At 42.0% G+C, this 16,172-nt stretch overlaps 1 protein-coding gene across 10 annotated transcripts in view; it reads right to left on the bottom strand.

The window, feature by feature from the left end:
- The window catches only part of LOC106595161 (histone deacetylase 9-B), a 96,464-nt gene that overhangs the window by 51,273 nt on the left and 29,019 nt on the right, over window positions 1-16,172 (bottom strand). For 2 of the 10 annotated variants that reach the window (XM_045697251.1, XM_045697252.1), the window contains exon 1: window positions 5,750-6,401. The exons of 1 other annotated variant lie outside the window; for it this stretch is intronic. In XM_045697251.1, the coding sequence (XP_045553207.1) occupies window positions 5,750-5,858 (109 nt within the window). In that variant the 5' untranslated portion in view covers window positions 5,859-6,401. Of the gene's footprint in view, window positions 1-5,413; window positions 5,669-5,749; window positions 6,404-16,172 lie in introns of those variants that run through there. 7 more of the 10 variants (XM_045697259.1, XM_045697257.1, XM_045697258.1 and 4 more) reach the window with 7 other exon arrangements.

Raw genomic sequence — 16,172 nt, 5'->3', positions numbered from 1 at the left:
CTGCAGCAACAGGATTTTAACGTTTAGTCCATAATGTTGCTTGTTCGGTGGTTGGGCTATTAGCTGGACAAAAGTAAGCTCCATAAAAAGTGCAATAATCTTAATATAACAGTGTGTTAATGAGGGTTTTCAGTGAATTTATGTAAATCAGGAAGCTCATCTGCATTCCAGAATTCTCAGCAACAAAAGAGCGATCAAATAAGATTCTACATCTGTTTTGGCTCTTACAGACACATTCGTTAAAAGACAGCAACAAACAACAAGCCAATAATAATAATAATTGTTATAGTGTGGACACTATATAAATAATGACATGGTTATTATTGGCATTGACCGTGACCTTTCCCTTTTGATGATGTCATCACTAAGAGTGAGTTCTGTGCAAGGTGATTCTACCACCGGTTGAGTGGGCTATATAGTTCTGCTATATTTGTACCGTTTGTACCTCGCAATACACCTTTAGGTTTGGGTTGAAAGTAAAGGAAAGTAATATCGAAATGCGTGTGGGCATTCCTTGTCAAGTTACTACAATTATAATATAACACTTACAGTCGAATATAACACTTACAATCCAACAATCCAAAATTATCTGAATATAAGTGAAAAGACATCAACAAACTAAAAATTAGATCACAACAACTGACACTTAATTATAAATACAGTGCAATATAGTCAATCCAACAATCCCAAACAAGACTTTTTCCTGCTTTCCAAAAACATTGTGACATTCAACCAAGCTTTTAGAGCCCTTTCTAACTGGCCTTGTATAAATAGAAACTGGGAGATGCAGAAGATGTTTCAAGGCAGGAATAGCCTGATGCTTGGGTCTGCTATGTGGTGCTGGATCTCTCATTAAGTGCCTTGTTATTTTTGGGCAGCTGGCACGTCTAAAGCAGGAAACAGACCTTTATTTTTAAGTCCCAGGCGGTCAGGCTCGTCTTTGCAGCTCAAACAGAGCTGTAGCTTGCAGGCTATCTTCTATAGCTAACAAAAGGAGCCGAGCCACTGCCGCGCAGTGCCACAAACCAAACCACTCAAACCCCGGTCATTCACCATAGAGTTTAATGTGTATGTCCTTAAAGAGGTAATTCGGGATTTTGGCAATGAGGCCCTTTATCTACTTCCCAAGAGTCAGATGAACTGTGTGGTGTGTCTCTGTGTCCAGTATGAAGGAAGTTGGAGGTAGTCTCGTGAGCCAATGCTAACTAGCGTTAGTACAATGACTGGAAGTCTATGGTTATCTGCAAGCATGCTAGTTAGCAATTGCGCTAATAAAAATGGTATCCACAAGTTCATTTGACTGGTGAAAATCCAGAAGTAGCCCTTTAATGTAATGAAACTGTCCAACCATGGGGCACTGCTTTATACAGTCTATAGGACTCTGTCACCTCCCAAAATCACTACTGTTCTGTAATGTACAGTAACATAGCAACACAATCAAGATAATGTACATAACGGTGGCAGACAGAGAGAGAACTGTACGTTTCACATTTGTATAGCACTTTACTACCTCCACAGGATGCCATGCAAAGCCTGTCCTTTTCCTTGTACAGGTCCAAGCATCAGCCCAGTGATGGAAGGATGTGGGCCCGGCACATTCAGAGCAACTCAACAGAGCGTCACACGATACAGAAACTCTGATCGTCCCATTGTGTGTTAGAAATTACACAATAACAGCTGTTCCTCTAAATTTCATCACATTTGGATCAAATTATTAGAGTGAAGAAATAATTGCTTGATACCAAGACTATGCTTATAGATTCTTAATTTTCAAACCGTATATTTGGAACGTTCAACTATTGTTTAACAGTTCAAGAGAAACATCTTGTTACATATTTGTAATGCAGAAGGGGTACAGAGTAACTGTAATGCAATATACAAATCTAATTGACCAATGACAGTCTTTGTTAAGCAGCAGATGATTGAAATGAATGTAACGGTAGAGAGAGCAGCAGACAAAAGAGAGGTCATGGTCATATTATAGCGCATCATAAACACAGTGTTGTTTTGTGTTTTATTATTCTCAACAGTCCCACTTCCTGACATTACATTTAGTTAACTAATTAGTCATTTTCTCTTTTTCAAAAAGCCTTTGTGTCTGAGCACTTTGTTTTGGTCACGTTAGAACATGTTGATGTCACTGCTACATGGCTCATCTCATTAAAATCACAAAGACATGTTGTCTTCCTCCCTCTGAATTCATTGAGCTTCTTCAACATGAAAGCCGGAGAGATGAGAGTGTTATTAAATGAAGTGTGATTTCATGAAGAGCTCTGTTGGACAGAAACCTTTATGCATGTTGGTTCTCCAGATAGTGGCAAGGACAGCTTCATCACCATTGAATGTGATTATAAACCCACTCATAACACACCATTTTAGATGGTTTCAGATGTTATGTCTAACGTGTGTACTGTCAGGAAATGAATGTATGTGTATCTTTCTGTATGTGAGCTTCACTAGGTCAAATTCCTAACTTCTTTTTACCCTGTTTACCCTGTCTCCATGGTCTTAGTCCAACAGAACAGACCTGTGTGCTGTGCTGCAGTCACTGTGGTGCCTCCCTGCCTCCCATGCAGCCATCATAAAAGACATGTGACAAGGCTATTTTTAGAACCGAAAATATAATTGTCAACAAGTGAAACCAGAATAAGAGACAGGCACACACAGACACACACACACACACACACACACACACACACACACACACACACACACACACACACACACACACACACACACACACACACACACACACACACACACACACACACACACAGACACACACACAGACACACACACACACACACTAAATAGGTAAATGATAAATGAAGAATATCTCTCCTTCCAAAGGACTGTCAGGGGTGTGCTGCTGGCTGCTGAGATGGAGTGATAAAGACGGCAAGGCGCCTAATCTTAGCTGGCTAATGCCATAAGCCCAAAATAACACACCTAAGAATAGCTGACCCACAGAATAAGCAAGAACCCTGAATTTCAGGCACTTAAAATATCTTGTTGTTTGGCAGATAATGTTCTGCGATAAGAAAAAGAAGAAGAAGAAAAAGAAGACCTGAAATGCATGGCTTGAAGGAAAGAGAAAAGCAGCAATGGATGTTGGGATTGACCTGGTGCTCTATTGACAGAGCAGAGGAGATATAATGTGTCATGCTAGAGCCTTATTCACACTTGTTCTGCTCTTCTTGTTCTGCTGACTACCATGGATCATGTATTGTACTACCTTTCAGCTTGTCTACAGGATATAACAGAACAGAACAGAATAGAATAGAATAGAGCAGAATAGAACAGAGCAGAATAGAACAGAGCAGAATAGAATAGAAGAGAATACAACAGAATCAAACATAGCAGAATAGAATAGGACAGAATAGAATATAATAGAACAGAGCAGAATATAATAGAATATGACAGAATATAATATAATCGAACAGAGCAGAATAGAATAGAACATAATAGAACAGAGCAGAATAGAATAGGGCAGAATCAAACAGAGCAGAATAGAATAGGACAGAATAGAATATAATAGAAATGAGCAGAATAGAACAGAGCAGAATATAATACAACAGCATCAAACAGAGCAGAATAGAATAGGACAGAATAGAATATAATAGAACAGAGCAGAATAGAATAGGACAGAATAGAATAGAACAGAGCAGAATAGAATAGGACAGAATAGAACATAATAGAACAGAGCAGAATAGAATACAACAGAATCAAACAGAGCAGAATAGGACAGAATAGAATAGAACAGAGCAGAATAGAATAGGACAGAATAGAGCCATAATATAATAGAATATAATAGAACAGAGCAGAATAGAATAGGAGAGAATTGAATAACAATGCAGTATGTAGTTAATGAGTAGAGATGTGTTTGTTCTGTAGTTAATTAAGTACATATGTGTTTGTTCTGTAGTTAATTAAGTAGAGATGTGTTTGTTCTGTGGTTAATTAAGTAGAGATGTTTGTTCTGTGGTTAATGAGTAGAGATGTGTTTGTTCTGTAGTTAATGAAGTAGAGATGTGTTAGTTCTGTAGTTAATGAAGGAGAGATGTGTTTGTTCTGTAGTTAATGAAGTAGAGATGTGTTTGTTCTGTGGTTAATGAAGTAGAGATGTGTTTGTTCTGTAGTTAATGAAGTAGAGATGTGTTTGTTCTGTAGTTAATGAAGTAGAGATGTGTTTGTTCTGTAGGTAATGAAGTAGAGATGTGTTTGTTCTGTAGTTAATGAAGTAGAGATGTGTTTGTTCTGTGGTTAATGAAGTAGAGATGTGTTTGTTCTGTAGTTAATGAAGTAGAGATGTGTTTGTTCTGTAGTTAATGAAGTAGAGATGTGTTTGTTCTATAGTTAATGAAGTAGAGATGTGTTAGTTCTGTAGTTAATGAAGTAGAGATTTGTTTGTTCTGTAGTTAATATACTGTACTGGTGGTTAAATATAGTTCTGCAACAGACAACAGTACAACGCTTATGAGGAGAAAAACACTGAGTTTACAGAAGCACACTATAAGAGTCATGTCCACAGCGCATGTGGTATCCTTGGTGATCAATGTGAGGATGTGTGAAATTAATCATTTCAGCATTTATCTCTGATGTTCACAAGTTATTGACAAATCAATAGCCATAATATTCATTTCCTGTATGCAACTCTCTGCCTACAATACGCAGTACATGACTCAATCTGTGTATTGTCATAACAATGCTGCCCACCAAAACTCCTGACATTTACTGTAGTGTGTGTGCTTTCCCAGAATACAATGCTGCTCCAACAGCCCTAGACCCATTAGATGACAAGAGCCAAGTGAATTTTCTGAACTACCACAAGTCCAAAAGGCAGAGAATAGCAGAGTGACTCACATTGAGTGAATACCGTAAACCGACATTACTCAGAATGATGTCAGATTCGTTTGAACCCTGAGATTCATTTCTCAGGTCAGAAATAGAATGTCATTGTGTTTGGTAAACATCCACAGAGACACAGAGATAATCTTTTGATGTTCATTTCCCTTTGCCTTGTACTGTCTGTATTTTTACCATGGCATTTCCTGTAACTGTTATACCTCAAAAAGTGAAGACTGACATGGAAGCCTCCCTATCCAAACACAACATCCCTTTCATGGTTTCATGCCATTTCATTGTGGTGAAAATGACTGTAAAAAGCACAGTGTTATTAATATGCACCAAAACAAATCCAAACAGTGCATTCAGTCCATATCCACACAATGATAAAACTATGTGTATTTACTAACACTCACTATACAGACAGTTTTAAACATGATTGTTTTACTCCATTCAGACACAAGCAAACTGAGAAACAATGACAGTAAATGAATACAAGGAGGAACTGCCCATCCATAAGCACTGCACACTGTAAAACCATGCAGTATAAAATCACACATGTAAATACCTGGATACAGAAAGCAGTGCCTGATCATAACGCGTTGCTGTGCTGAGAAGTTTGGAGCCCTCCTTTCACAGAGGCAGATAGATAGAGACTGACTGGGAGAGACCGGAGAGTTGAGAGAATGAAACAGAGGGAGAGGGAGGTAGGGAGAGAGAGAGAGAGAAGAAGAGAGAGAGAGTGGGAAATAAGGAGAGAGCGGCAGACCACCAGATGAAGAGAAACAGAGAGATAGAGAGAAAAAGAGAGAGCGGATAATAGTGCTAAAAAAAATCCTGAGAAAAAAGAGAAAGATAGGCTATCCCTTTAGGAGCAGAGAGAGAGCGTGGTGGGTCTGGTCACCTGAGTTAACGTTGTGCATCTTCTGCTGGTCCAAGAGTCGCTGGTGGCCAACGAGCTCGTTTGTTGTGGTGGAGAAATTTGACTCGCTCTCGTAAATCGTCTGCAGCATACTCCACTCAGCGCTCAGGTCGCATCGCAAGCCCTGCTCTTCCTGTCCCCAAAGAGCCAACCCTCTCACACACTCAGGGGAACGACAGCGACTAGAGACAGAAACAGCTCTCCTCCTTTTCCTCTGAGGAAACTCTCTCTCTCTTGCTGTGCTGAAACGCAATACAATAACCACCCCACACACTCCCTCTGTGAGGCTTCCCTCACTATACTGTGACTACACAGCACAATAGAACACAGAGCTTCAGTCAAGAAGTCCCTGTTCAGACAGAGTTAGAAGATGACTGGCAGTCTGATTCTCTTCTCTTGTTGTGACACTGAGCTACTACCCTGCTCTTATTCCCTCTGATCTCTCTCTCTCTCTCTGTCGTCTCTCTCTCGTCTGTCTGTCTTCTCCTCTCTGTTCCTCTCTCAGTAATGTCTGAGCGGTGAGAGTGAGCCTGCCTGCCTGTGTTTCAACCTTCCAGTGGGGGGTGTACTAGTCAGAGCTGAGCTAAGCCGTGCACTGTTTACCCGTCAACCTCTCACAGGAAAGTAATGCTTGAGCCTGAGAGGGTGCAAGCTTCATTTGCATGTGAATTAACAACAGCGTGGCCCACAGGTGACAGAAATAGAACAATGGCCGGCCCCGGCTATAAATAGGAGGGCCGAGGCGAGGGGATTGGAGCAGCATTGATGCGTTTAAAAATACCTCCACCAAACACAGCTGTCTCTTCTACAGCTCTACAGCTAGATTCCTGCCAGAAGGCATGTCTCCTGACTGACTCCCTCCCTCCCTCTCTCCCAGAGCAGAGCCCAGCCAAGCTGCAGATGGAGGCTCACTCTGCTTGATTCCTCTCTCTTCCCCCTCTCTCTCTCTCTCTTGCTCTTTTCTCTCACTATCTCTCACTCTTTATCTCATTTCAACTTTATTTATCACTCCCTCTATTTATCTCTCATCTCTCTCTATCTCTCTACCCTCTCTCAACTGGGATTCTTCATGTCTTTCTCTCTTACAAGATTCATCCTTATATCACTTTTTGCAAAACATACTATCCAAATGAAATATATTTCCTCATCCTTACAAGGTCTTGCTACTGTTGTTTTACTTTCATGGTAGTTTATGGTGACTGTGATATTCTGTATTTTGACAACGTAACTTATATTCTTATTGGCAGCCCATATCTGATAGGTTGGTTATTAGTTCAAGCAGCCCATATCTGATAGGTTGGTTATTAGTTCAAGCAGCCCATATCTGATAGGTTGGTTATTAGTTCAAGCAGCCCATATCTGATAGGTTGGTTATTAGCTCAAGCAGCCCATATCTGATAGGTTGGTTATTAGTTCAAGCAGCCCATATCTGATAGGTTGGTTATTAGTTCAAGCAGCCCATATCTGATAGGTTGGTTATTAGTTCAAGCAGCCCATATCTGATAGGTTGGTTATTAGCTCAAGCAGCCCATATCTGATAGGTTGGTTATTAGTTCAAGCAGCCCATATCTGATAGGTTGGTTATTAGCTCAAGCAGCCCATATCTGATAGGTTGGTTATTAGTTCAAGCAGCCCATATCTGATAGGTTGGTTATTAGTTCAAGCAGCCAATATCTGATAGGTTGGTTATTAGTTCAAGCAGCCCATATCTGATAGGTTGGATATTAGTTCAAGCAGTCCATATCTGATAGGTTGGTTATTAGTTCATTCTCAAGATGATTGCTTAGTCATTGAGAGTAACAAACAAGCACCATATTCTGCATGTTAAACAAACACATGTATTATATAAGTAACTGTGTCAACCCTCCCAGATCACCCTGACCCAACCACCTGACCAAGTGGAATAGTAACTATTATCTCAGATTGTAGGAGGGAGAGAGAGCAGGGGTCAGTGTGCATCCAGGACACTGCAGATGTAGGATCTTCATTTCAGCCAGTTGTATTTCCCCTGCATCAGCATCTGTCTCTACCTACCATCATATGTTTCATCTCCACAATATCCAGTTAGATCTGTGATTTGTTGGGTAACATACATGTCATGTTTTACTGTGTGGTATTGCTACAACAGGAAAATAATCCTGCAGCAACAAGAAATGTGAATTATTGTGTGGATTATAATTAATGGGCATTTTTTTGAAGGTGTTAATACATGTTTCATTAGGGCAAATCAAGTCTTACATTTTAAAGTGCAAATTACAAACTTTAGAACCTTTTTTAAACCTTGAATACATTACAAATGTGCCTTTCCTGCTGTGCAGGAACATTCTCAGCAACAAAATAGTAATCAAATTAAGATCCTAAATCTGTACTGCTCTTGAGGAAGCATGCCCTGAGCCAGCCAATTGTGTGAGGAAGCATGCCGTGAGCCAGCCAATCGTGTGAGGAAGCATGCCCTGAGCCAGCCAATCATGTGAGGAAGCATGCCCTAAGGCAGTGGTTCCCAAACTTTTTATAGTCCCGTACCCCTTCAAACATTCAACCTCCAGCTGTGCACCCCCTATAGCACCAGGGTCAGCGCACTCTCAAATGTTTTTTTGCCATTGTAAGCCTGCCACACATATACAATGCATTTATTAAACATAAAAATGAGTATGAGTTTTTGTCACAACCCGGCTTGTGGGAAGCTCTTACAGGACCAGGGCACAAATAATAATATAATAATAATCAATAATATTGCTCTTTATTTAACCCTCCTACATACACAACTTTATTTGTTCATTGAAAATTGTGAATAACTCAACATGTTGGGTTGTATTGGAGAGAGTCTCAGTCTTAAATAATTTTCCACACACAGTCTGTGCCTGTATTTAGTTTTCATGCTAGTGAGGGCTGAGAATCCACTCTCACATAGGTACGTGGTTGCAAAGGGCATCAGTGTCTTAACAGCGGGATTTGCCAAGGCACGATACTCTGAGCGCAGCCAAATCCAGAAATCTGGCAGTCGCTTCTGATTAAATTCAATTTTCACAGAACCACTTGTTGTAATTTCGATGAGGCTCTCTTGTTCAGATGTGGTAAGTGGACTGGAGGCAGGGCATGAAAGGTATAACGAATCCAGTTGTTTGTGTCATCCATTTCGGGACAGTATCTGCGTAATTGCGCACTCAGGTGCTTTGTTATATCACATTTGACATTGTCCATAAGCTTGAGTTCATTTGCACACAAACAAATCATACAATGACGGAAAGACCTGTGTGTTGTCCTTGTTAATGCAGACAAAGAAGAGCTCCAACTTCTTCATCATCACGGTTGTCGTAAGGAGAAGCGGACCAAAGTGCAGCGTGTGTGTTGTTCCACATTTTATTTACACTGTGAAACTATGCGATACATAAACATAAACTAAAGAACAAAACAACAAACCGTGACGCAGAGTTGAAACACACACTACTCAAAAAACAATCTCCCACAAACCCAGGTGGAAAAAAACCCTACTTAAGTATGATCTCCAATTAGAGACAACGAGGACCAGCTGCCTCTAATTGGAGATCATCCCAAACAAAACCCAACATAGAAATACAAAACTAGAACCTGACAACATAGAAAAAATAAACTAAAAAAAAAAACCCTGTCACGCCCTGACCTACTCTACCATAGAAAATAACATCTTTCTATGGTCAGGACGTGACAATCATAGCCTCAATTTGTCCCGCACCTTGAATATATAGTTGCGGAGAGTCCCTGTAATCCTAGATTCAGATCATTCAGGCGAGAAAAAACATCACCCAGATAGGCCAGTCGTGTGAGAAAGGCTTGCACGCGCGTTATCACTCCACTATGTCTTCCTGTCATGGCTTTTGCGCCATCAGTACAGATACTGTTAGGGGTGTGTACGGAGGCGAAGTCAGGTGCAGGAGATCAGAGTGTAGTAAACAGGCACACTTTAATTCCGGTCCAAAAACGACAGCACATAAAAACATAAACGTGCCAAAAACACGGAATATAACAAAAGTATGGCGCCTGACAATATCCACATAACAATAAACATTTACACACAAAGACATGGAGGGGAATAGAGGACTAAATACATGCAGTGTGATTATGGAATGAAAACCAGGTGTGTATGGAACAAGACAAAACAAATGGACACATGAGAAATGGAGCGGCGATGGCTAGAAAGCCGGTGACGTCGATCGCCGAACGCTGCCCAAACAAGGAGAGGAGCCGACTTCGGCGGAAGCCGTGACAGATACCAACACATCTTGACCACCAAAGTCCATTTGATGTCACAAAGCTGTCCAGTACTTCAAAAATATCCTCTCCTGTTGTCCTGGTTTCCAGTGGTTTGCAGAAGAGGAAGTCTTCCTTAATTGACCCCCCATAAACGTAACATACCAGGAGCTGTGCCAGGCCCGCCACGTCTGTTGACTCATCCAGCTGTAACGCATAGAATTCACTGGCTTGTATGCAAAGCAGTAATTGTTTCAAAACATCTCCTGCCATGTCACCATATAAGACGCTTCTAGCCTCTTCTTATTAATGGTATCTGTTGCTTTTATACATGTCTTACTACTCGAAAGTCTTAATTCTCGCTTAAAAATCTCCCGTGGCTTATTTTCAAATTGGCATGTTTTGTTTCTAAATGTCTGCGCAAGAGTGAAGGTTTCATCGAGTTTTCCTCCCTCTGGGGGAAGAAGAAAGCTCCTCAGTGAAGACCAAAAGCATGCCATTGTAGGATTGGTCATTGCTGACAATGCAATAAAACAGAGAGAAAATTCAGACCAGAATTGTAGAGGACAACCTGTTATTTCAAAATGTGGAAAGCATCAGCCTGACTACCATTGGCTCGGACTCTGACCAAACACAGAGTTGGAATGAAACAGTTGTACACAGTTCCTTTTGAAAGGAACAGTGAGCGGGTCAAGGAACTCCGGCACCAATACGTCCAGGTATGGTGTCTATCCAATATGTCTTGTTCAATAGTGAGTTTAACACTATGCTACTCTACATGTTAACATGGGTTACAGTACATACAGTAGGACACTATGCTACTCTACATGTTAACATGGGTTACAGTACATACAGTAGGACACTATGCTACTCTACATGTTAACATGGGTTACAGTACGTACAGTAGGACATAGTGAAAAGCATTTACACATACTGTGTTTGATTTCTTTCAGTTAGTCATGGAATTGGAGGCTAATCAGACCCCACATTAAATAATTTATGTAGACGAGGCAGGGTTTAACCTGGCAAAAACACATCGGTGGGTAAGAAACGTCATCGGGAAAAGGGCCACCGTTGATGTGCCGGGTCAGAGAGGAACAAATCAATCTGGAGTGCTGGTTTGGTCCTGCAGAAATGCCAGATTGGTCCCTACAACACTGAGCGCCTTCTTTTGAGTTTAGATGACCTCCACCAACAACTGGTGCCAGAAGCAGAAAGAGAACAGGTGGGAAGAAACATGAGGACATTTGTGATTGCATGGGACAATGTAGCATTCCACCATTCACATGTAATCACAAACTGGTTTGCAGCCCATCCAAGAATTTCATGTTGCTAATAACGCTTTTACTGCAGCACTTCCTATTTTTTTCTACTGTGCATTCTATGAAGTAAAGATGAGTCATTCACTTTTAGATAGTATGTTGCCAAAATTGCACACATTCGACACTCAACCAAAAAATGCAAAAGGAAACTGAATTATAAAAAACTATGGATTTCATATTGTCTAATGTATGCAGGTAGAACCGAAACCTGAAAAGTAATGCAGTTTTTGTAATGCCATCAACTGTTAGTATTTTGAAAGTCGTTGTGCTGTGATTGACTATATGCTCCTCTTGGATAGAAAACATGTGCTAGTGTTTTGACAGAATGATTAGATATTGAGTCGGGTTTGCCGTGTTTTGATAGATTAGTGTATGTAGAGAAAGTTTTTTAGCATTTTGAAATGAATTTAATGAACAAAATGTGGTTTTGAGCAGAACATTAACTATTTGGCTAATTGTGTGATGAAGGTGTGTTGCTGTGTTAAGAGTTTAGAAAAAGTATCTTAGTATCTCAAGTATAAGTATAAACGCTTGTTAGCAACTGTAAAAAAACTGTAACAGCTTTCAGCTTTGCTTCCGTTTGTCCTTGTCTAAAACACAGGACAACACTGTCCCTTTCATAGTCTTTCATGTGACACAACAGGTTTTTTAAAAGCACAAACTACTGCATCAGAACTAGGTCACTAGGGAGTGCTGTGCATTGATAGCATTACAGAGCACAGGAGGTTGGTGGCACCTTAATTGGGGAGGACGTGCTTGTGGTAATGGCTTGAGCGGAATGAGTGGAATAGTATCAAATACATCAAACACATGGTTTCTATGGTTTCCATTTGTTTGATGACATTTCATTCGCTCTGTTCTAGCCATTATTATGAGCCGCCCTCCTCTCAGCAGCCTCCACTGGTACAGAGGAACAAAATAGTTCATTGTTTGATAATACATCCACATGATCTGTTTGAATGGCAGGGGGAAGGAAGCAATCGCTTTGGTCTGGCTCTAAAAACAGAACAGTGTATTATTCCATCAGAGCCCCGTAGAGAACCCATTACATGATAATTAGACTCATAACATACACGTCAGGTCGAGTGTTCTCTCTGACCACTGATAGACGCAGGCCTGAGATACTGGCTAAGCAGGCTTGAGTTACTGCCTAAGCTAGCAGGCTGAGATACTGTCTAAGCTAGCGGGCTGAGTTACTGGCTAAGCTAGCGGGCTGAGTTACTGGCTAAGCTAGCGGGCTGAGATACTGGCTAAACTTGCGGGCTGAGTTACTGGCTAAGCTAGCGGGCAGAGTTACTGGCTAAGCTAGCGGGCAGAGTTACTGCTAAGCTAGCGGGCTGAGTTACTGGCTAAGCTAGCGGGCTGAGTTACTGGCTAAACTAGCAGGCTGAGTTACTGGCTAAGCTAGCGGGTTGAGTTACTGGCTAAACTAGCAGGCTGAGTTACTGGCTAAGCTAGCGGGCTGAGTTACTGGCTAAACTAGCAGGCTGAGTTACTGGCTAAGCTAGCGGGCTGAGTTACTGGCTAAGCTAGCGGGCTGAGTTACTGGCTAAGCTAGCGGGCTGAGATACTGTCTAAACTTGCGGGCTGAGTTACTGGCTAAGCTAGCGGGCTGAGTTACTGTCTAAGCTAGCGGGCTGAGTTACTGCTAAGCTAGCGCGCTGAGTTACTGGCTAAGCTAGCGGGCTGAGTTACTGGCTAAACTAGCAGGCTGAGTTACTGGCTAAGCTAACGGGTTGAGTTACTGGCCAAACTAGCGGGCTGAGTTACTGGCTAAGTTAGCGGGTTGAGTTACAGGCTAAGCTAGCGGGCTGCATTACAGGCTAAGTTAGCGGGCTGAGTTACTGGCTATGCAGGCCTGAGATACTGGCTAAGCAGGCTTGAGTTACTAGCTAAGCTAGCGGGCTGAGATACTGTCTAAACTTGTGGGCTGAGTTACTGGCTAAGCTAGCGGGCTGAGTTACTGTCTAAGCTAGCGGGCTGAGTTACTGCTAAGCTAGCGGGCTGAGTTACTGGCTAAGCTAGCGGGCTGAGTTACTGGCTAAACTAGCAGGCTGAGTTACTTGCTAAGCTAGCGGGTTGAGTTACTGGCCATACTAGCGGGCTGAGTTACTGGCTAAGTTAGCGGGTTGAGTTACAGGCTAAGCTAGCGGGCTGAGTTACAGGCTAAGTTAGCGGGCTGAGTTACTGGCTAAGCTAGCGGGCTGAGTTTCAGGCTAAGTTTGCGGGCTGAGTTACTGGCTAAGTTAGCGGGCTGAGTTACAGGCTAAGTTAGCGGACTGAGATACTGGCTTAGCTAGCGGGCTGAGTTACAGGCTAAGTTAGCGGGCTGAGTTACAGGCTAAGTTAGCGGGTTGAGTTACAGGCTAAGCTAGCGGGCTGAGTTACTGGCTAAGCTAGCGGGCTGAGTTACAGGCTAAGCTAGCGGGCTGAGTTACAGGCTACGTTAGCGGGTTGAGTTACTGGCTAAGCTAGCGGGCTACGCCTTTAAAATTGTCATCTTCTTTTCCTTCATAATTTGACCTGTCCTCCAGCCAGGGGCATGAAGCCAGCACAGTGCTATTTATAGAGTCCTGCTCAGCGCTTTTATGACTCTACAGGCAGGGGAGAGAGAGAGGGAGAGAGAGAGAAGGAGAGACGGAGAGAGAAAGCGAGAAAGGAGTTGGACTGTGTTATTTCAGCTGGCCAAACAGTTAAACCCTCAATGCTTTTATTACAACACAACATGGGAAACACACAGAAGAGGGAATGCACAGCTCACAGGCTAGGCTATACTCAAGTGGCAAAAGAATCTATGTCATTTTGGAATAAAACTAAATTATATTTGTTTCTGTTATATTAAACAGCTTCATACTGTAGCCCATACACTGCTTTTGTTTTTCTTAAAAAGAGCATTTGGACAGCCTTGGGAATTATCAGCTACCTAAAAGCTTGAGTTACATTAAAATGTTAGATTTAGATTGAGGCAATTTGATTGCAAATTCTAAGAGTTTACAATGTTGGGTTTGCAGAGCCATGCATACCGGACATCATTGTATCTATTCTAGTGAGATTTAAATATATCTATCCTAGTAAGACTTATCTATCTGCCTGGCTAACCTAAAGTACCTACATCATGGAAAACACGGTCTACAATTAGTGATTGTTTTTATCTCCACAGGCGACATAATCCCCAGTAAATTAGGGTAATTAGAGTTAGGAAACTCCTGATCCATCCATCTCTATGTAGTCTATCTAAAGGGGAATTTGGCTGTCGTGCCGAGAAGGTAGTGGGGGATTAAAGATCTGTCAGTCTTGCAATGTAAATAGTAAAGTTCTCTGTCTTTAATATATTTGTATTGTGTGTATGGACATCGTGGTGTAAAAATGTAATAATAATGAAAATAACTGCTCCATCTGTCACAGTAACAGACCAGCTCTGATCCTAAAGCCTAGAGACCTGGAGCTGTCACAGTGACAGACCAGCTCTGATCCTAAAGCCTAGAGACCTGGAGCTGTCACAGTAACAGACCAGCTCTGATCCTAAAGCCTAGAGACCTGGAGCTGTCACAGTAACAGACCAGCTCTGATCCTAAAGCCTAGAGACCTGGAGCCGTCACAGCGACAGACCAGCTCTGATCCTAAAGCCTAGAGACCTGGAGCTGTCACACTGACAGACCAGCTCTGATCCTAAAGCCTAGAGACCTGGAGCTGTCACAGTAACAGACCAGCTCTGATCCTAAAGCCTAGAGACCTGGAGCCGTCACAGCGACAGACCAGCTCTGATCCTAAAGCCTAGAGACCTGGAGCTGTCACACTGACAGACCAGCTCTGATCCTAAAGCCTAGAGACCTGGAGCCGTCACATCGACAGACCAGCTCTGATCCTAAAGCCTAGAGACCTGGAGCTGTCACAGTAACAGACCAGCTCTGATCCTAAAGCCTAGAGACCTGGAGCTGTCACAGGTCACAGGTCCCAGGTGACGTCAGGCTAAACAGAGGAAGTCTCAAGCGTCCAGGCATTAGGATTGGGATTATTTTTACATTTACATTTAAGTCATTTAGCAGACGCTCTTATCCAGAGCGACTTACAAATTGGGTTATGACAATGCAATTCCTATTATGAGAAATGAAAACTCTACTGGGTAACTACACACATGGAAAGTCCTGACACACAGAAAGCTGGTTAACTAGGCTAGGAAATTCCTGAATGGCTAGTCACATAATGATACCATTATCATTTCACAATCAGTTCCAGGAATACTGTGTTACAATATTGCTGAAATATTACTAATTCCACAAATAATTACCTTATTCAACTCTGAAGGATGTTTATTTAACTAGGCAAGACAGTTAAGAACAAATTCTTATTTTCAACAACAGTCTAGGAACAGTGGGTTAACTGCCTTATTCAGGAACAGAACAACATACTTTTTTTACCTTGTCAGCTCAGGGATTTGATCTTGCAACCTTTAGGTTTCTAGTCCAACACTCTAACCACTAGGCTACCTGCCGCCCCAGCAGAAGAACTGAAAATATTTGCACTGCATATAAACAACAGTATATTATACAACGCATGTCTTGGAACGTTGCATAAATCAATCAGTCATACCTAACAAAATCACCCCACTTTCTCCACAGACAAGCTTTCATTGGCAGCTAACAGAGACAATTCATTGGAGGCTGTGAGCAGGGATTAACCTAGACTTTGTATTTCTACCCGTCTCTCTTCTTCCTGAGTCTGATGAGGTGCTGTGTGGCTGGGCGGAGTCATGACCAGTACCTGTGGCCTGTTATAGCTCGCTCTCCTGCGTCACCAGAGACCGTGGTCTGATTCAGTCCCATTAAAGCCTTTAACTGTCAACGTCAGCGCGGCGT

The sequence above is a fragment of the Salmo salar genome, chromosome ssa02, assembly GCF_905237065.1.
Source record: "Salmo salar chromosome ssa02, Ssal_v3.1, whole genome shotgun sequence".
Lineage (NCBI taxonomy): Eukaryota > Metazoa > Chordata > Actinopteri > Salmoniformes > Salmonidae > Salmo > Salmo salar.
This window is presented reverse-complemented; position numbering and strand designations above follow the sequence as displayed.